General features: G+C 45.0%; 1 protein-coding gene across 3 annotated transcripts; it reads right to left on the bottom strand.

Moving 5' to 3' along the window:
• Window positions 1-1,343: 1,343 nt before the first annotated feature.
• On the bottom strand, window positions 1,344-20,581 carry LOC132386374 (zinc finger protein 585A-like). 3 transcript variants are annotated; one of them, XM_059958626.1, is made up of 2 exons: window positions 20,488-20,581; window positions 1,344-4,674 (listed from the first exon to the last, which is right to left on the bottom strand). In XM_059958626.1, exon 2 carries the CDS (start codon window positions 4,266-4,268, stop codon window positions 2,811-2,813), a length of 1,458 nt encoding a protein of 485 aa, XP_059814609.1. In that variant the 5' UTR covers window positions 4,269-4,674; window positions 20,488-20,581; the 3' UTR covers window positions 1,344-2,810. The 3 variants fall into 3 exon arrangements, with proteins under 3 accessions (XP_059814609.1, XP_059814608.1, XP_059814610.1); XM_059958625.1 differs by lacking the exon at window positions 20,488-20,581 and adding an exon at window positions 7,542-7,588; XM_059958627.1 differs by lacking the exon at window positions 20,488-20,581 and adding an exon at window positions 6,350-6,370.
• Between the last annotated feature and the right edge of the window lie 520 nt (window positions 20,582-21,101).

The following is a 21,101-nucleotide window of genomic DNA, read 5'->3' as shown; positions in this document are numbered from 1 at the left end:
TCTGAGCAGACTAGATGGTGTGAAGGAAGCATCGAGCACCTGACTGAGAGTTGGAGATCCCTTCCCAGAATCAGCGGGGTTCCTTGCAGAAATACAGGACAAGGTGTTTAAGAAAAAGAAAAAAATCTGAAATACATGGAATTCAAGCAAGCAAGACACTAAATGCAGAAAATGCCAAGAGACACCAGACACAATCCAACACATTCCAGGATCCTACAGCAGTTTAACTCAGTCTGATTACTTATGCAGGTACAATCAAGTGGAAAATGTCATTCACCAAAATCTTGCTTTAAAATACAAATGGATGAATGACCACGGTAACTTCATTAAGGCACTATAAATTCAAGCCTGATTCAGTTAAGGACATAATCTCACAATTTATATGATAATTAATACATTATTAGAGATAGGATCATCTCAAATAACCATTCAGATATAATATTACAGGATAAACAAGCAAGAATAACTCCCTCAATAGGTATAACCATTCTCAACACACACATGTGCCTCGACCAATGGGGCCTCTCACCACAGGCATTGTTCATCAGTCAGATAACAAAATTATTTTGTCTGCCAATTAACGTCCAAGTGTTGCTACTCTGTCATTCGTTGCCATGCCCCACTGTTGATTCCTTTCTCCTCATCATACGTTCTTACCAGAACCATCGTCCAGAGTCCCAAACTCTGCCCTGTGCAGACCCGCCTCTGGTTTCTGACCCTGCTCCTTTGAACATCCTATTTATGGTTTCCCATTCCAATTTAAGTCTTTAGAGGACAGTGGTGTTTCCAACAACCCTTTAGAAGCAGCGAAAATGAGTCATAATGTGGAAATAAGTTGTGATTAACGAACAATGTCATTCTTCATCAGCCCAGAGATTAGAACTGCAGTCATCTCGACTTTTTCAGTCTGCAGAGAATTCAAGGGAAACAACAGGGGAGGATTTAAATGGACTGATGTGGAACAGATTCACTGGCCGGGTTCAGCAGGCCTGAGTACACCAGTTGTGTTATAAATTCACTAAGCACCAAAGACAGAGTTTATAATAGAACTGGTTTATTTGTCACAGATGCAGAATATTAAACTCCAGCCCCATTAAAGGTGAATGTGCAGCAGAAGAAACACCTCCCATGCCCAGTGACCAGGGTGCAGAACTGGGTGTGGTGAGCAGCAGCAATAATTGCAGATTTCAGCAGCAATAGTCGCTCTCGAAATTGCATTCAGCAACGATGATGGACAAATATCCAGCATGCAGCTCATTGAAACTATCTCCCCAGTTTGAACCTGGTAGTGTGTCACAAGTGTAACACACTGTAAGGTTTCACTGCTGAGGCAATGGCTTCCCTGCAGCAGCAATGTTTAGGTTACGACTAGAGATAACAGGGTTTTGGAGTGTGGGACTATCCAATGAGAGAAATGTTCTTTCTTGTGAGTCTGGAAGAGAGATTTTCATGGCCTTTTGCTGGGGAGAGATGAGAAGACGTGAATGGAGAGACTGGGCCCTTTTTCTTTTTTTTTGTTTTCTTTACTAACCCTCTGGTCAAAGTAAGAATTATAAATCTTAATAGTTTAATCACATATTATGTACAATTTGTTACTTCAGGTGTCACACAGACGCAAACCAATAAAACTACCAGCAACAATTAAACACACTTGGAGTCTAGTTTTGCAGTTAACAAACAAAATTTTATTGGTAACTACTAATAATAGTGAACTTAAACCAGATAATCCAAGGGTTAGCAATGTTATGCATATATAGGTGTGAATACAGGTTTCCCCCGGTATCTAAAGCTAGAGTGTTACTATGAAACCATTTGTAAGCCGAAATGTCATGAAGTGAAGAAGCAATTACCATTAATCTAAATGGGAAAAGATTTTGGATGTTCCCAGACCCAAAGAAAACCCACCAAATCATACCAAATAGCACATAAAACCTAAAATAACACTAACCTATAGTAAAAGTAGGAATGATAAAGTAGAAATATTGTATGTACGGTGTAGTTTCACTGAAAATCGGGAAGATAGTGAACTGAAATCGATTTGGAGAGAAAAAAAATCGGCACGTGCACGCATGCGTACACAACTGCCGCACAAGGCTTCACGGTCACCCTAGTCTTTCTCGGGGTAAACTCACGTATAAAGCAGGCATCATCTTTATCGTAAAAGTGAAAATCCTCTTTGGTTAGCAAAAACAGGTACTAATGTAGGTCTTTCGTAACAGTGAGCTGTCGTAAAGCGAACGTCCGAAAAACGGGAGCCACCTGTATATAAAATCCAAAACCAAGGTGGTAAACGACATTGTCTTACAATGATGTGGTAGATTCAATTTAGTTCACAAGATGGGGGGGAGGGGGGATAATAGACTTCTCTGTAAGAAGTCGCTTGCTTGTTCTGTGTTGGTAAAGGATCATTCTGACCTTGCTTAACCACACAGAACATAAACATTAGCTGGTCACCATAGCAACCCAGCACTTCTGCAGAAATCCAACAGCGTGTCCAAGGTCAGTCTCGGTTCTCTTTGCACTTTAAGGAGACAGTCCACAGAGAGTATGAACCCCAAGGGCAGATTACACAGGGGACACATCGCTCAGTATCCACCCAAACGAGATTCTTCAGTTTGGCCAGACTGGGGGCTATAACCCCCTCTGTTAAGCTGCCAGCACAACTGGAAGCTACATAACATTAGATGACTGAGTGAATTGCTTCCTACATTCACAGCAGATGAACGGCCTCTCCCCAGTGTGAACTCAATGATGCACACTGGTTGTTTTGGCTGAGAGAATTTCTTCCCAAAGTCCAAGCATATTGGTCTCTACCCAGTGTGAAGGCGCTGGTGTGCCTTTAGGATGGATGACTGAGTGAATCCCTTCCCACATTCTGAGCAAGTGAACGGCTTCTCCCCAGTGTGAACTCGCCGATGTACCAGTAAGGTGGATGACTTAGTGAATCCCTTCCCACATTCTGAGCAGGTGAAAGGCCACTCCCCAGTGTGAACTTGCTGGTGTGCCAGTAGTTGGGATGACCGAGTGAATCCCTTCCCACACTCTGAGCAAGTGAACGGCCTCTCCCCAGTGTGAACTTGCTGATGTACCTTCAGTTGGGATGACGAAGTGAAACCCTTCCCACAGACTGAGCAAGTGAACGGCCTCTCACCAGTGTGAACTCGCTGATGTATCTGCAGATGGGATGATCGAGTGAATCCCTTCCCACAGTCTGAGCAGGTGAATGGTCTCTCACCAGTGTGAACTCGCTGATGTATCTTCAGTTGGGATAACGAAGGGAATCCCTTCCCACAGTCTGAGCAGGTGATTGGCCACTTTCCGGTATGAACTCGCTGATGTATCTTCAGATGGGATGACGAAGCAAATCCCTTCCCGCAGTCCGAGCAGGTGATTGGCCACTCGCCGGTGTGAACTCCCTGGTGTGCCTTCAGTTGAGATAACTGAGAGTATCCTTTCCCACAGTCCGAGCAGGTGAACGGCCTCTCCCCAGTGTGAACTCGCTGATGTACCTTCAGATGGGATGATGAAATGAATCCCTTCCCACAGTCTGAGCAGGTGAATGGCCTCTCCCCAGTGTGAACTCGCTGATGTATCTTCAGATGGGATGATGAAGTGAATCCCTTCCCACAGTCTGAGCAGGTGAACGGCCTCTCACCAGTGTGAACTCGCTGATGTATCTTCAAATGGGATGACGAAGCGAATCCTATCCCACAGTCCGAGCAGGTTATTGGCCACTCTCCAGTGTGAACTCGCTGATGTACCTTCAGTTGAGATGACTGAGCGAATCCCTTCCCACAGTTTGAGCAGGTGAATGGCCTCTCTCTGGTGTGAACTCGCTGATGTACCTGAAGTTGAGGTAACTCAGTGAATCCCTTTCCGCAGTCTGAGCAGGTGAACGGCCACTCTCCGGTGTGAACTGACCGGTGTTTCAGTAACTTATATGATGAAATGAATCCCATCCCGCAGTCCAAGCAGGTGAATGGCCTCTCCCCAGTGTGAACTTGCTGATGTTCCTTCAGTTGAGATGACTGAGCGAATCCCTTCCCACAGTCTGAGCAGGTGAATGGCCTCTCCCCAGTGTGAACTCGCTGATGTACCTTCAGTTGAGATGTCTGAGCGAATCCCTTCCCACAGTCTGAGCAGGTGAATGGCCTCTCCCCGGTGTGAACTGACTGGTGTCTCAGTAACTTATATGTGGAAGTGAATCCTTTCCCACAGTCCGAGCAGGTGAACGGCCTCTCCCCGGTGTGAACTCGCTGGTGAGCCATTAGGACAGATGACCGAGTCAATCCTTCTCCACAAATTCCTCAGATGACCAGCCTCTGCCCAGTGTGAACTGACTGGTGTGTCCGCAGGTGGGAAGACCAACTGAATCCCTTCTCACTCACAGAACAGGTGAATGGCCTTGCCCAGTGTGAACTTGCTGATGTACCTTCAGTTGAGATGACCGAGTGAATCCATTCCCACTGTCTGAGCAGATGAATGGGCTCCCCCCATGTAAACTAATAGGCATGTCAGTTGGTCAGATGATTGAGTGAATCCCTACCTACCGTCTGAGCAGGAAGGATGATCGAGTGAATCTCTTGCTCCACTTCTTAAATATCTGGACAGAGATAGCAAAACTAGCGTGTTGTGTTCGAGATTCCCGTAGGCAAATTCCTTGTCATTTTTAACCTGTAAAAAGATTTACAAAATCCATCAATGGGTGTAGGACAACATTTCAGATGAGATTCCTTGAGTTGTCAAGGTGTGAGCTGGCATCACACTGTTTCAGTGAAGTTTAACCCAAGTTGGAGAGAGAAATCACCTTTAACTGGGCACAGTGCTGGTATCTGGAATGACCATCAATTCCCTGATGCTCTTCCTGTCTCTTTAAGAATGCCGTCTCCAATCTGTGACCTGGCTCAGTTTGACTCTCTCCGTTGGTATTGTTCCCTGTTCCCACTGAGCTGCATGGGTTCCTGGCCCCAAAGTAACTGAAACACTCTCACACAAATAGCCTGCAATCCGTTCTATGCACCCACAACTCTCAGTGTAAATAAAGTTACCCCTGACATCCCCTCCATATCAACTTTCAAGCACCTTGAAACTATGCTCCCTCACATTAGCCATTTCAGCCCTGGGGTAAAAACCTCTAGCTATCCACACGATCAGTGTCCCTCATCATCCTATACATCTGAAAAAGGCTCTAAACATAAACAAAGATATTATACATATCTTTGAGGATTTGTTGGGAATAGACAACGTTATGACAGTATAGATAGGGTACAGGTAAGCAGCTTTTTCCACTGAGGATGGGTGCGATGACAACCATAGATCATGGGTAAGCGGGGAAGTGAAAATTTAATGGGAACATTTGGAAAAGCTCTTTACTGAAATGGTCGTGAGAGCGTGCAGTGAGATGCCAGCACAAGTGGTGAATATGAGTTCGGTTTCACCATTTAAAAGAAGTTTGGATGGGAGCCTGGATGGTAGGGGTATGGCGGGCGATGGTCCCGGTGCAGTTAGTTGCATTAGACAGTTTAAATGTTTGTTTGGCATTGAATGGATTGGGCAAATAGCCTGTTTCCGTACTGAACTTCTCCATGTTTCTGTGACAGAAGCTGGCTAAACTTGCTTGGAAGGGAAAGATAGGAGTGACAACGGAGCAACAATGGCTGGAGTTTCTGGGAGCAATTCAGGAGCTGAGTGATCGATACATCCCAAAGAAGTGGAAGCATTGTAAAGGCAGGAAGACACAACCGTGGCTGAAATGAGAAGCCAAAGCCAACATAAAAGCCAAAGAGAGGGCAAACAAAAGAGCAAAAACTATTGGAAGCTTTTAGAAACCAACAGAAGACGACTAAAAATAAGTCCGATGAGCTCGGGGGTGGAATTATGATACTGTTGTCATTAATGAGTCTTGGTAGCACCCAACAGTCTGAGGCATTTAGAGGAACAAAATATCGGGGGCCTCAATATCTCTTGAAAACCAAGGCTCCCTGCACCAGTTACCTTTCAGCATACGAACTCTACACTCCCAAAAATGTCTCTTCTGAAGGCCTCCCGCTTACCAAGTACTCCTTTGCCAGAAAACGGCCTATCCCAAACCACACTTGTCAGGTCCTTTTGACACCATCAAAACTGACCTTTTATCCCCTCTGTTCTGTTCCCCTAACTAACGAATCCCCTATCACCCGTTTGACTTTCCTCTGCCAGGTAATCCCTCCATCCCCAACAGTTTCTAAAGCGGCCCACCTGGCTGTTGTGTGGGATGGCAACAAGAGTACTCTGCGATGGCTATTTAACTTCATTTCCCTTCATGTCTCTCACCTAGTTTCCTGTCTCCTGCACCTTGGGTGTAACTCACCTCTCTTCATGTCATATCTATCACCCCCTCCAACTGCTGGATGATCCAAAATTCATCCATTTTCAGCTCCAACTCCTCAAAGTGCAGCTGGGTGCACATCTTGTAGGTGAGGGTGTCTGGGACACTGGAGTTCTCCACACCAATGTCCCCTCTAATTTGTAATGACCAGTGTGCACAGAAATCTTGTACTGTGCATTCTTTTACCCAGTGACGCCATGTGCACTGCGAATTTTATATAGAGAGGTATTCATTTTAACAGCCAGCAAATCACTGTCTGTAAGAACTGTGATCTCCTCTGGGCTCGATCCAGTTCATCTGCCCTCTCACACCATGTCACAGGCCTGTAACGGGTAATGAAGGATTTTCTCTCCAGTGCTTTTGCACTTTGTCCATAAGTGGTTTGCTTGCTAAATTATGCTTTAAAAAGTCAGATTTCCAAATATCACTCCAATTCTTCCCTCTTGTAAACTCTCCAACAACTTTTGCATCACCACAATACACACAGGTATCACCAGTTTCTGTATTGTACATAAATATTCCCCCTGAACCCGTCCCCAATGACTGACGGTGGTGAACTCAGTGAATGAAATCCCAATGAATATGAAGGGAAGGGCAGTAGTCTGTCTCACTGGAGTCTGGCACATTTGTGATGTGAAAGCTACTTGTTGCCCAGGGCAAAGGTGTTTGATATCATTATCTTCCAGAGAGAATGGTACAAAACATGTCGTCACGGGTTGAAAAGTCCAGAACAAAAGGAGGTGGAACAAGCAACATACACAAAATGCTGGAGGAACTCAGCAGGCCGGGCAGCATCTACGGAAAAGAGTACTAATGCTGAGTTCCTCCGGCATTTTGTGTGTGTTGCTTGGATTTCCAGCCTCTGCAGATTTTCTCTTGTCAGTGATTGAACAAAGGCGAATTTCTCAACTGGTGATGTAAAAGATTTTGTTCCCTTTCTCCGAGTTCCTGATCCTTGCATTTAGATAGCTGGAGCTCAGCTCTGTCTGAGAGATCCATCGGTTCCCATTCACTCAGCGGCCGGAAGCTCCCCGGGGCCCGTGTACGGATCGTGAGGCTGAGAGAGAGGGAAGAGGGCAGGACTGTCCCGGGATTGCGGACTGTGATGTCCGGATTTCACAGGAATCGTTCTGAAGTCGGTGTTTCAGAGAAAAACACGGAGAATCACTCTTACCTCCATCCGACGTTTTCAAGGCCTTCAGTGTACTGTGCGCATGCGTGATATTCGGGGACGTCCTCAGCCTGACGCCTGCGCATTTCATCGGTGCCTCAACGACGGCGAAATTTTAAACTCATGGCCCTATGGGTAATCACGGTGCCATTAAAGATTTGTGCAGGTACCGGTTCAAGGTCCATACCTTATTTTTTCGTGTGCATCGAAAAATCTGCAGCTGTTTTACCGCAGAAAGCGGCTCCCATAAGCAATATACTCAATATCAATGCCTATCGAATGCCAAAGTAAAATGCAGTTATAAAACACAGGAGATTCTGCAGTTGCTTGGAATACAGAGACGCACACACACAAAATGCTGGAGGAACTCTGCAGTTCAAGCAGCAACTAAGCAGCGGAGTACACAGGCTAGGCATGCTGAAAGGGCTCGGTGTAAACGTTGTCTTTTTATTCCTCTTCACAATTGCTGCCTGACTGTTGATTTCCACCAGTATTTTGCAGAAATTAACCACCTTTTTTTTTCGATCAACCAGTTTCCAAATGCTTCTAATCTTTCTTTTGTAGCCACATCCAGCTGGTCTGATTCCTCCTCCTCGTAAACTCTAGACCCCAACTCTCTTTGCAGCCCCAAAGCCTGACTCAATCTGGCAACTCTTTGGTTTCTGACTCTGCACCATCGAAGATTCACTCGCTAGACAGCTGTCAGACTTTAGAGGTGTATTGTGTTACGAGACTGCAGGTTCGTTTACTGCGAGTGCGTTTTTAGTGCCTGATTGAGTTCTTTGACGTAAAACACAAAGGGTGAGGGGGCGGGAGAGGGAGAGGGGGAGGGGAGGGGGGAGGGAGAGAGGGAGGGGAGGGGGAACGGGGAGGGGGAGAGATGGGCGACGGTCGAGAACGTCACAACCACAGTGAGCTCATCGTCTTATTCACCCCGGAGACAATCATTCAGGTGTATAAGATGATAAGAGGCATTGGTCCTGTGGATAGCCAGAGGCTTTTTCCCAGTAGGAAAATGGCTAACACGAGGGGGAATAGGTTTAAGCTGCTTGGAAGTAGGTACAGAGGAGATATCAGAGCAATGTTTTTTAAGCAAAGAGTGGTGTGTGTGTGGAATGCACTGCCAGCGACGGTGGTAGAGGCGGATACAATAGGGTCTCTTAAGGGACTCTTGGATAGGTACATGGAGCTTAGGAAAATAGATTTCTGTGATTCTATGAAATTCGAGGGAAATCTTCTATTCCACGGAGTGGTGACTAGTTGCAACCTGTCACCTCAGGGAGAGTGAGAGGGGAACGGCAGGGGTAGATTTTGATATACGGATATGGAACAGAAACATGGGCAGGAACCAGATGGGCCGAGTGGCCTTTCTAGTTGACATTGTGAGTGTGGTAGAGACAGTAAGTACCTGAAACACGGGATTTTATACAAAACTGTTTTAACTTTCACAGATCCACAATATTAAACACCAGTCTAGTTTAAGACTGACATCAGCAGAACAGACTCCTCCAATGCTCAGTGACCAGGGTTCAGTCCTGGGTGCGATGAGCAGCCGCAAGAACTGCAGAATCTGACAGTAACAGTCCCTCATGAACCTGCAGCTGCCTTCAGTCACCGTGATGGTTAGACTTTTAACACAGAGGTGATTTGAACTTCCTCCCTGATGTAGGAGGGTTCAGACCGAAGATGTAGGGGAGAAAGAAAACAAAAAGATAATAAAGTTGCGTGCACCGTTAGGGATAAGCAGAGAGGAAGAGGTGGAGAGTTTCTTAAATGCATCTATTTTAATGCTCGAGCATTGTCAGATAGGTGGATTAGCTTAGAGCATGGATTGAGACATGGAAATATGATGTAGCTATTAGTGAAACATGGTTGCAAGACAGGTGTGATTGGCAACTAAATATCCCTAGATTTCGTTGTTTAAGGTGTGAAAGAATCGGAGGGGCAAGAGGGTGAGGCATTGTATTGCTTGTCCGAGAAAATATTACAGTGGTGTTTTGACAGGACAGATTAGAGGGCCCGTCTAGGGAGACTACTTGGGTGGAATTGAGGAATGGGAAAGGTGTAGTAACACTTATAGGGGTGTATTATAGACCACATAATGGGGAGCGAGAATTGGAGGAGCAAATCTGTAAGGAGATAGCAGATATTTGTAGTAAGCACAAGGTTGTGATTGTGGCTGATTTTAATTTTCCACACATAGACAGGGAAGCCCATACTGTAAAAGGGATGGATGGTTTCGAGTTTGTAAAATGTGTGCAGGATAGGTTTTTGCAGCAATACATGGAGGTACCAACTAGAGAAGTGGCAGTGTTGGATCTCCTGCTGGGAATGAGATAGGTCAGGTGATGGAGGTATGTGTTGGGGAGCACTTCGGGTCCAGTGATCACAATACCATTAGTTTCAATATAATTATGGAGAAGGATAGGACTGGACCTAGGGTTGAGATTTTTGATTGGAGAAAGGTTAACTTTGATGAGATGCGAAAAGATTTAGGAGTGGATTGGGACAATTAGTTTATGGGTAGGATATAACAAAGAAATGGAGTTCATTTAAAGGTGAAATTTTGAGGGTACAGAATCTTTATCAGCATGGAGCAAATGAGGTGCTCGAGGAATATAAAGAATGTAAAAAGAATCTTAAGAAAGTAATTAGAAAAGCTAAAAGAGGATCTGAGGCTGCTTTGGCAAGTAAGGTGAAAATGAATCCAGAGGGTTTCTACAGTTATATTAATAGCAAAACGATAGTGAGGGATAGAATTGGTCCCTTAGAGAATCAGCGTTGACAGCTATGGGGGAGATTTTGAAAAATGATTTTCATTGGTATTCACTAAGGAGAAGGATATTGAATTGTGTAAGGTAAGAGAAACAAGTACGGTAGTTATGGAAACTCTGATAATTAAAGAAGAGGAAGTACAGGAGCTTTTAAGGAATATAAAAGTGGACAAGTCTCTGGTTCCTGATAGGATATTCCCTAGAACCTTGAGGGAAGTTAGTGTAGAAATAGCAGGAGCTCTGACGGAAATATTTCAAATGTCATTAGAAACGGGGATGGTGCCAGAAGATTGGCGAATTGCTCATGTTGTTCCATTGTTTAAAAAGGGTTCTAAGAGTAAACCTAGCAATGATGGGCCTGTAAGTTTGACGTCAGTGGTGGGTAAATTAATGGAAAATTCTCTTAGATATGATATATAATTATCTGATTAGACAGGGTCTGATTAAGAACAGTCAACATGGATTTGTGCATGAAAGATCATGTTTGACAAGCCGCATTGAACTTTTTGAAGTGGTTACTAGGAAAGTTGACGAGGGTAAAGCAGTGGATGTTGTCTATAGGGACTTCAGTAAGTCCTTTGACAAGATTCCACACGGAAGGAAGTTAGGAAGGTTCAATCATTAGGTATTAATATTGAAGTAGTAAAATGGATTCAACAGTGGCTGGATGGGAGATGCCAGAGAGTAGTGGTGGATAACTGTTTGTCAGGTTAGAGTGTTGTGCCTCAGTGATCAGTACTGGGTCCAGTGTTGTTTGTCATATACATTAATGATCTGGATGATGGGGCGGTAAATTGGATTAGTAAGTAAGCAGATGATACAAAGATGGGTGGCGTTGTGGATAATGAAGTAGGTTTTCAAAGCTTGTAGAGAGATTTAAGCCAGTTAGAAGAGTGGACAAAAAGATGGCAGATGGAGGTTAATGTTGTTAAGAGTGAGGCGCTACATTTTGGTAGGTCTAATCAAAATAGGACATATATGGTAAATGGTAGGGCACTGAGGAATGCAACAGAACAGAGTGATCAAGGAATAATGGTGCATTGTTCCCTGAAGGTGGAATCTCATGTGGATAGGGTGGTGAAGAAAGCTTTTGGTATGCTGGCCTTTACAAATCAGAGCAGTGAGTATAGGAGTTGGGATGTAATGTTAAAATTATACAAGGCATTGTTCAGGCCAAATATGGAGTATTGTGTGCAGTTCTGTTCATCGCATTATAGGAAAGATTTCAATATAATTGAGAGAATACGGAAAAGATTTACTAGAATGTTACCTGGGTTTCAACACCTAAGTTACAGAAAAAGGTTGAACAAGTTAGGTCTTTATTCTTTGGAGTATAGAAGGTTGAGGGGGGACTCAATAGAGGTATTTAAAATTTAGATGGGGATAGATGGATTTGATGTGGATAGGCTTTTTCCATTGAGAGTAGGGGAGATTGAAACACAAGGACTTTAGTTGAGAGTTAGGGGGAAAAAGTTTAGGGGTAACACGAGTGGGAACTTCTTTACTCAGAGAGTGGTAGTTGTGTGGAGGAGCTTCTAGTAGAAGTGGTAGAAGCAGGTTCGATATTTAAAAAAAATGTACAGGTATATCGACATGAAAGAAATGGAGGGTTATGGGCTGAGTGCAGGTTGGTGGGACTAGATGAGAGTAAGCTTTCAGCATGGTCTAGAAGGACTGAGAAGGCCTGTTTCCATGCTGTAATTGTTATATGGTTATATAATAACCATCCAGAAATTATATTACGGGATAAACAAGCAGGACTAACTCCCTCAATAGATATAACCATTCCCAACACCCACATTTCCCTCGACCAATGGAGCACCTCACAACAGGTATTGCTTGTGTCATCAGTCAGACAACCGAATTATTTTCTGTCAATCAGCTTCGACATGTCCCTACTCTGTTATTCGTTTCCACTCCCTGCTGCTGATTCCCTTCTCATGATCCGTTCTTACCCCAACCATTTCCCGGAGCCCCACACTCTGCCCTGTGCAGACCTGCCTCTGGTTTCTGACCCTGCTCCATTGAACATCCAACAGATGGTTTCCCATTCTGCTTTCAGTCTTTAGAGGACAGTGGTGTTCTCTAACAACACTTTAGAAGCAGGGAAAATGACCCATAATGTGGAAATGAGCCCTAAATAAGGAGGTTAACTCCCAATGTCATTCTTCCTGAGCCCAGAGATTAGAGGGACAAAGGACATCTGAGACAGAACTGCAGTCAGCTCGACTTCTTCAGTCTGCAGAGAATTCAAGGGAAACCTCTTCACCCACAGAGTGATGACTGTTTGGAACCCATCCCACAGGGAGAGCGAGAGGGGAACAACAGGGGAGGATTTAAAAGGACTGTCGTGTAGTTGAAACTCTGGCAAGGTCCAGGCAGCCTGAGTTGACTCTCTACTGTACATGAGGTGTGTTATAAATTCACTAAGTACCAAAGACAGAGTTTAAAATAGAACTGATTTATTTGCACATATCCAGAATATCAAACTCCAGTCCCATTAAAGGTGAATATGCAGCAGAAGAAACTCCTCCCATGCCCAGTGACCAGGGTGCAGAACTGGGTGTGGTGAGCAGCAGCAATAATTGCAGAGTTCAGCACCGACAGTCACTCTCGAAGTTGCATTCAGCAACGGTGATTGACACACATCCAGTGAATGGTCTCTCCTGTGTGAACTCAATGATGCACATTTGGTTGATTTGGCTGAGAGAATCTCTTCCCAAAGTCCGAGCAGGTGTCCAGAGTCTCCCTGGTGTGAACTGAGTAGTGTGCTCGCAGGTGGGATGACTGAGTGAATCCTTTTCCATAGTCTGAGCAGGTGAATGGCCTCTCCCCAGTGTGAACGCGCTGATGTACCTTAAGTTTATATGACGAAGTGACTCCTTTCCCACAGTCTGAGCAGGTGAATGGCTTCTCCCCAGTGTGAACTGACCGGTGTGCTTGTAGGGTAGCAAACCGTGTGAACGCCTTCCCACAGTCTAAGCAGGTGAACGACCTCTCCCCAGTGTGAACTTGCTGATGTGCTTGTAGGTGGGATGACTGAGTGAATCCTTTCCCACAGTCTGAGCAGGTGAACGGCCTCTCACCAGTGTGAACTCGCTGATGTACCTTAAGTTGAGATGACGAAGTGAATCTTTTCCCACACTCTGAGCAGGTGAACGGCCTCTCACCAGTGTGTACTAACTGATGTCTCAGTAGGTGAGAGGACAACGCGAATCCCTTCCCACAGTCTGAGCAGGTGAACGGCCTCTCCCCAGTGTGAACTCGCTGATGTAGCTTTAGATTAGATGATGAAGTGAATCCTTTCCCACAGTCTGAGCAGGTGAATGGCCTCTCCGCAGTGTGAACTCGCTGGTGTATCTTAAGTTGGAATGATGAAGTGCATTCTTTCCCACAGTCTGAGCAGGTGAACGGTTGCTCCCCAGTGTGAACTCGCTGATGCACTTTAAGGTTAGATGATGAACTGAATCCTTTCCCACAGTCTGAGCAGATGAACGGCTTCTCCCCAGTGTGAGCTCGTTGATGTACCTTAAGTTCAGATGACGAAGTGAATGTTTTCCTGCAGTCAGAGCAGGAGAACGGCCTCTCACCAGTGTGAACTGACTGATGTCTCAGTAGGTGAGCTGACAACGTGAATCCCTTCCCACAGTCCGAGCAGGTGAACGGCCACTCCCCAGTGTGAACTCGCTGGTGAGCCATTAGATCAGATGACTGACTGAATCCTTCCCCGCAAATTCAATGTGCACTGACTGGTGTATCCAACAGGCAGGAAGACCGTCTCAATCCATTCTCACCCACAGAACAGGTGAATGGCCTTGCCCATGGTGATCCAGCTGATGTACCTTCAGTTGAAGTGACCGACTGAATCCATTCCCACAGTCTGAGCAGATAAATGGATTCCCTCCGTGTAAATTGACAGCATGCCAGTCAGTCAGATGATCAATGAATCACTCCCCACAGTCCGAATAGGAATAATGATTGAGTGAATCACTCCCCACAGTCTGAGTAGGAATGATGATCGAGTGAATCACTCCCTACAGACTGAGTAGGAATGATGATCAAGTGAATCACTCCCCATAGTCTGAGTAGGAATGATGATCGAGTGAATCACTCCCCACAGTCTGAGTAGGAATGATGATCGAGTGAATCACTCTCCACAGTCTGAGTAGGAATGATGATCGAGTGAATCACTCCCCACAGCCTGAGTAGGAATGATGATTGAGTGAATCACTCCCCACAGTCTGAGTAGGAATGATGATCGAGTGAATCACTCCCCACAGTCTGAGTAGGAATGATGATCGAGTGAATCACTCCCCACAGTCTGAGTAGGAATGATGATCGAGAGAATCCCTTGTTCCACTTCTTAAATATCTGGACATAGACAAAAAAGCAGCGTGCTGTGTTCGACCTCCCCGTAGATAATATCCTTGTCGTTTTTAACCTGAAAAAGATTTATAGTACATCAATGGGTGAAGGACAATATTTCAGACGAGATTACTTGAGTTGTCAAGGTGTGATCTGGCATCACACTGTTACAGTGAGGTTCAACCCAAGTTGGAGAGAGAAATCATCTTCTAACTGGGCACAGTGCAGCTATCTGGAATGATCATCAAACTCTCTGATGTCCTTCCTGTCTCGATAAGAATGGGGCATTTCTGCCGTCTCCAATCTGTGACCAGGTTCAGTCTGACTCACTGTTCTCTGTTCTCTGTATTATTCTCTGTTCCCACTGAGCAGCAAGAGTGCCTGTCCGCAAAGTAACTGAACACTCTCACACAAATACCCTTTGTTGACGTGCAGCTGGGATTTTCTTTTATCTACTGTCAATGTAAAGTGCCACAGTTTTGAAGCCATGTAAACGTTTCCTGCCCAGATGAATGGTTGGTCCGCACAGCTGTTAAAAGGAATTAAAAGAATAATCATATTATTTCAGGTTCTTGTCACTGTCATAGAAAAGCACAACACAGAATCAGGCCCTTTGGCCCATCTGGTTTGTGTTGAACTATTTAAACTGTCTGCTCCTGTACCCCTGCCATCCAGGTACCTATACAACCCTCTTAGAAGTTGAAACTGACCTCGCATGGACCAGCTGGGTTTTCAGCTCATTTCACACCCGGATGACCGTCAGTGGAAGAAGTTTCTCCTCATGTTCCCCTTAACATTTCACCTTTCACCCTTAACCCATGGCCTCTGGTTGTAGTCCCACCCAATCTCAGTGGAAAAAGCCAGCTTGCATTTACCCCATCTATAACCCTCATGATTTTGGTATGCCTCCATCAAATCTCCCCTCAATCTTCTACATTCCAAGGAAATCCAATTTTGGGGGATATTAACATGCGAGAGGATTGGGAAAGTCAGGTCAGCACTGGATCTCAAGAGAGAGAATTTGTAGAATGTCTCCGAGACTGATTTTTAGAACAGCTTATTGTTGAGCCCACTCGGGGATCAGCTGTACTGGATTGGGTATTGCGTGATGAAACAGAGGTAATTAGAGAGATGGAAGTGAAGGAACCCTTGAGAGGCTGTGATCACAACATGACTGAGTTCCTGTGAAATTTGAGAAAGAGAAGCTGAAATCCGATGTGTCGGTATTTCAGTGGAGTAAAGGAAATTACAGTGGCATGAGAGAGGAACTGGCCAAGGTTGACTGGAAAGGGACACTAGCAGGAAGGACGGCAGAGCAGCAGTGGCTGGAGTTCATGTGAGAAGTGAGGAAGGTGCAGGACAGATATATTCCAAAGAAGAAGAAATTTTCAAATGGAAAAAGGATGCAACCGTGGCTGACAAGAGAAGTCAAAGCCAAAGTTAAAGTAAAGCAGAGGGCATAGAAGGAAGCAAAAATTAGTGGGAAGACAGGGGATTGTGAAGTTTTTAAAAGCTTACAGAAGGAAACTAAGCAGGTCATTAAGAGGGAAAAGATGAACAATGAAAGGAAGCTAGCAAATAATATCAAAGATGATACTAAAAGCCTTCTCAAGTATATAAAGAGTAAAAGGCAGGTGTGAATAGATATAGGACTGATAAAAAATGATGTTGGCAAATTGTAATGGGAGATAAGGAGATGGCAGAGGAACTGAACGAGTATTATGCATCAGTCTTCACTGAGGAATACATCAGAAATATACCGGACATTCAAGGATGTCAGGGAAGAGAAATATGCACAGTCACAATTACGACAGAGGAAGTACTCAGGAAGCTGAATAGTCTAAGGGTAGATAAATCTGCTGGACCAGATGGAATGCACCCTTGTGTTTTGATGGAGGTAGCGGTGGAGATTGCGGAGGCATTGGCAATGATCTTTCAAAAGTCAATAGACTCTGGCATGGTTCCGGAGGACTGGAAGACTGCAAATGTCACACTGCTACTTAAGAAAGGGGCAAGGAAGCAAAAAGGAAATTATAGACCTGTTATCTTGACATCGGTGGTTGGGAAGTTGTTGGAGTCGATTGCCAAGGATGAGGTTACGGAGTACCTGGAGGCATATGACAAGATAGGCAGAACTCAGCATGGTTTCCTTAAAGGAAAATCCTGCCTGACAAACCTAGTGTAATTTTTTGAGGGAATCACAAGTAGGCTAGACAAGGGAGATGCAGTGGATGTTGTGAATTTGGATTTTCAGAAGGCCTTTGACAAGGTGCCACACGAGGCTGCTAAACAAGATAAGAGTCCATGGAATTACGGGAAAATTACATACGTGGATAGAGCGTTGGTTGATTGGCGGGAAACAGAGAGTGGGAATAAAGGCATCCCCATTGAGTCCTGACAAAGGGTCTCAGCTCGAAACGTCGTCAGTGCTTCTCCTTATAGATGCTGCCTGGCCTGCTGTGTTCCACCAGCATTTTGTGTGTGTTGTTTTATAAAGGCATCCCATGCTGGTTGCTGCCGGTTACCAGTGGTGTTCCACAGGGGTCCGTGCTGGGGCCGTTTCTTTTTATGTTGTATATCAATGATTTGGATTATGGAATAGATGGCTTTGTGGCTAAGTTTGCTGATGATACAAAGATAGGTGGAGGGGCCCATCATGCTGAGGAAACAGAGAGTCTGCAGAGAGACTTGAATAGATTGGGGGAATGGGCAAAGAAGTGGCAATTGAATTACAATCTCGGAAAGTGTATGGTCATGCACTTTGGTAGAAGAAATAAACGGGCAGACTATTATTTAAATGGAGAGAGAATTCAAAGTTCTGAAATGCAATGGGACTTGGGAGTCCTCGTGCAGGATACTCTTAAGGTTAACCTCCAGGTTGAGTCGGTGGTGAAGAAGGCAAATGCAATATTGGCATTCATTTCTAGAGGAATAGAGTATAAGAGCAGGGATGTGATGTTGAGGCTCTATAAGGCACTGGTAAGACATCACTTAGAATACTGTGTGCAATTTTGGGCTCCTTATTTTTGAAACGATGTGCTGACATTGGAGAGGGTTCAGCGAAGATTCACTAGAATAATTCCAGGAATGAGAGGGTTAACATATGAGGAACGTTTGACCACTCTTGGACTGTACTCCTTGGAGTTTAGAAGAATGAGGGGGGACCTCATAGAAACATTTTGAATGTTGAAAGGCACAGACAGTGTGGATGTGGCAAAGTTGTTTCCCATGGTGGGCGAGTCTAGTACGAGAGGACGTGACTTGAAGATTGCAGGGCGCCCATTGAGAACGGAGATGCAAAAAAAAAAATTTTTAGCCAGAGGGTAGTGAATCTATGGAATTTGTTGCCACGGGCAGCAGTGCTGGTCAAGTCATTGGGTGTATTTAAGGCAGAGATTGATAGGAATCTGAGTAGTCAGGGCATCAAAGGTTATGGTGAGACAGCGGGGGAATGGGACTCAAGGGGAGATTGATCAGCTCATGTTGAAATGGCGGAGCAGACTCAATGTACTGAATCGTCGACTGCTGCTCCTTTGTCTTATGGTGAATCCTGTGTATGCACCCTGGAAGCCTCAAGAAATGATCATGATCATAAATCAGGCCCCAGATAGAAAAGAAAAACCAGCACAGTTTGTTCAGTATGTCCACAGTACTACACAAATGTTCAACACGACCCTGCAAGATTTATTCGGTCTCTCCTGCATGATTCTCTCAGCTGATGAAGGGCAGAAATGGAAGGCAGAATTGAGATACCAAACCTATCAGGAGTTACAGGCGGGAAACCATAATGAGAATGAACAGACCAACCAGATCATTCAAGCCTTGGAAAGGGCTCTCCAGCAACCTGTAAACATCACTAATGTACCTGAATGCAAACCTAAGCCTGGGGAATTTGGACCAGACAATTGAGAGTGATTTGTGGCCTGCTACGGCAGCTTCCCAGGAGACCAAGACTTTAATGATGGGAATCTGTCCCCCCTGTTCAATGACCCATTGCTCCAATGCTTACCAACTAAGTTAGCCAACATGATTAAAACAAATAATATGGACTGGCCTGGGAATGACCAAAATCGAATGCGACGAGCTTTGACATATCATTAGGACCCAACTTCCGAATCCCGATCAAACCCGAAGGGAACTAATATTAAAGGTGAATATGCTCAGCGGGAAGAAAGATGCGAGCAGGCTATATCTGAGGAACAGAAATGGGAGCAAAAACTGGCCAAGGGGCAGGTGGGGACAACAACCCGTTTAGAAACTGACAAGAAGATGCTTTCAACCATGAGTGCCAACCCTCAGGAAGAGCCCAAAGTAATATTGCAAGTCGCTGGAAATCCAGTTCCGTTTATGATTGATATGAGGGCAACCACAACCACACTCGATCAGGAAATAGTATCGGAAAAGGGATTCCAGCTATCAGACGCTACAATCACTCTGTCTGGGTTCGAAGGCACGGAACGTACGTATTCACGTACCCAGCCACTGCAGGTGGAATTCCAGGATAACCAGTGTGAGGTTTCATTTACAGTCACCACCAGTCGGGGGTGTAATCTCGTAGGGAGAGACGTGCTCTGTCCGTTGGAAGTCAAGATTCTATGCACAGACAAAGCTGCCTGGTTTAGAGAGTATGGAGTATGATCAGAGATTAAGGGAGCTAGGGCTTTACTCTCTGGAGAGGGGGAAGATAGAAGGAGACATCATAGAGGTATACAAGATATTAAGAGGAATAGATAGACTGGACAGTAAGAGGCTTCCGAGGGGCACCACAGCTCAATAAAAGAGGTTGTGGCTTTTAGGTAAGGGGTGGGAGTTTCAAGGGGGATATTAGAGGAAGGTTTTTCACTCAGAGAGTGCTTGGTGCGTGGAATGCACTGCCTGAGTCAGTGGTGGGTGCAGATACACTAGTGAAATTTAAGAGAATACTAGACAGGTATATGGAGGAATTTAAGGTGGAGGGTGATATGGGAGGCAGGGTTTGAGGGTCAGCACAACATTGTTCTATGTACTTCTGGTTGGGTGGCGATGATCACAGGTTTACGTAAATCGAAGGTCGGTTGCAGTTGGAAAGGGCCAGGACTGAGCCAGACGGCTGCATAGTCTGGGCCAGGAGTATAGGTTCAGATAGTTCTGGTCCCCCAACCTGTGAGAGTGGATGTCAGTGATGTGGATCTGTTTACGTGTGTGGGTGTGGAGTAAATGGTGGGAAAGGTTGTGGGTCTACTGGCGGGGTGGAAGGAGGTTGGAGATGTGGGTTATCAGACACAGTCTGACCCAGGAGGATGGGTCCTAGGGCAGATTATGTTGTAAGCAAGGGAGGATCTCGTCCGGGAACAGCTCGATGGTGGGAAGCAGATGGTGATGACGAGAGGCTGTTTATTGGAGTCAAGGCCCGTGCCTCCTGGAGCTCCCCAGGGTGACACCCATTGCTACTTGTCATCGATGTCAATAATCTGGTTGAGAATGTACAGGGTATGGGCAGTGAGTCTGCAGCAGGTAATTGTAAACAATTACTTCTTTTTGCAGGATAGTAAATATAAACACCCCTCTTTCCCTCTCCACACTCAGAACTGACCAAAAGCTACTTCAGAAGATGAAAGTTCTTCAAATGAGCAAACACTGAGGGAATGTGAGTGACTTTAAAGAGCTGGGACACTGACAGTACATTACCAGACCTGGAGTGATTGCAACTGGGTCTGATAGATATAACTGACAGTTCTGGGCACATTCAGTCTCACCTCAACTATTCCCTACCTTCCTTTGTACAGGTATGTAAAGTCTAATGGACCAGTGTCTGAGTAAGTGAGACTCACCAAACTTTCTCCTGACTGAATCACTGGAATCTCCGAGTCAGATGGGTTCTCTCCAGTTGATGCTCTCAGTCCTCGGGCTGGTTCACTTGTTGCTGTTCCCTCGTCTTCAGTCGTGCTTTGCTTCCAGTTGTGGGTTTTTCTTCAAATAAATCTCTCACAGCAGGTCTAACTTTAACATGGAAGATAATGAATCACGTTATCCATACAAAGGGGAACAAAACACTTCTTTTCACTGAAACCTAAACATTGAAGACAAATATAATGATCTCAGTGAACAAATCGGTAACTGTCCCAGACACATCACAGAACCTGATACGGGATAGGAAGGAGTCATCGTTCAGTCTTGGTCAGATATAAGATGCAGGAACAGAATTAGGGGATTCGATCCATCGAGTCTGCTCCACCACTCAACCATGACTGAGATTTATTCCAACACCATATTCCTGCCTTCCTCCTGTAACCCTGAAGCTACTTAGCAATCATGAGTATAGTAATCTCTGCCATAAATATACCCAAATGACAGCCTCAAACCAACCTCTGTGGCAACAAATTCCACAGATCAGCCATCTTTTGGCTGAAGAAATTTTTCTCATCTCAGTTTTAAAGGGAAGCAT

This window comes from Hypanus sabinus, unplaced genomic scaffold, assembly GCF_030144855.1.
Source record: "Hypanus sabinus isolate sHypSab1 unplaced genomic scaffold, sHypSab1.hap1 scaffold_1123, whole genome shotgun sequence".
NCBI classification, from domain to species: Eukaryota; Metazoa; Chordata; class Chondrichthyes; order Myliobatiformes; family Dasyatidae; genus Hypanus; species Hypanus sabinus.
This window is presented reverse-complemented; position numbering and strand designations above follow the sequence as displayed.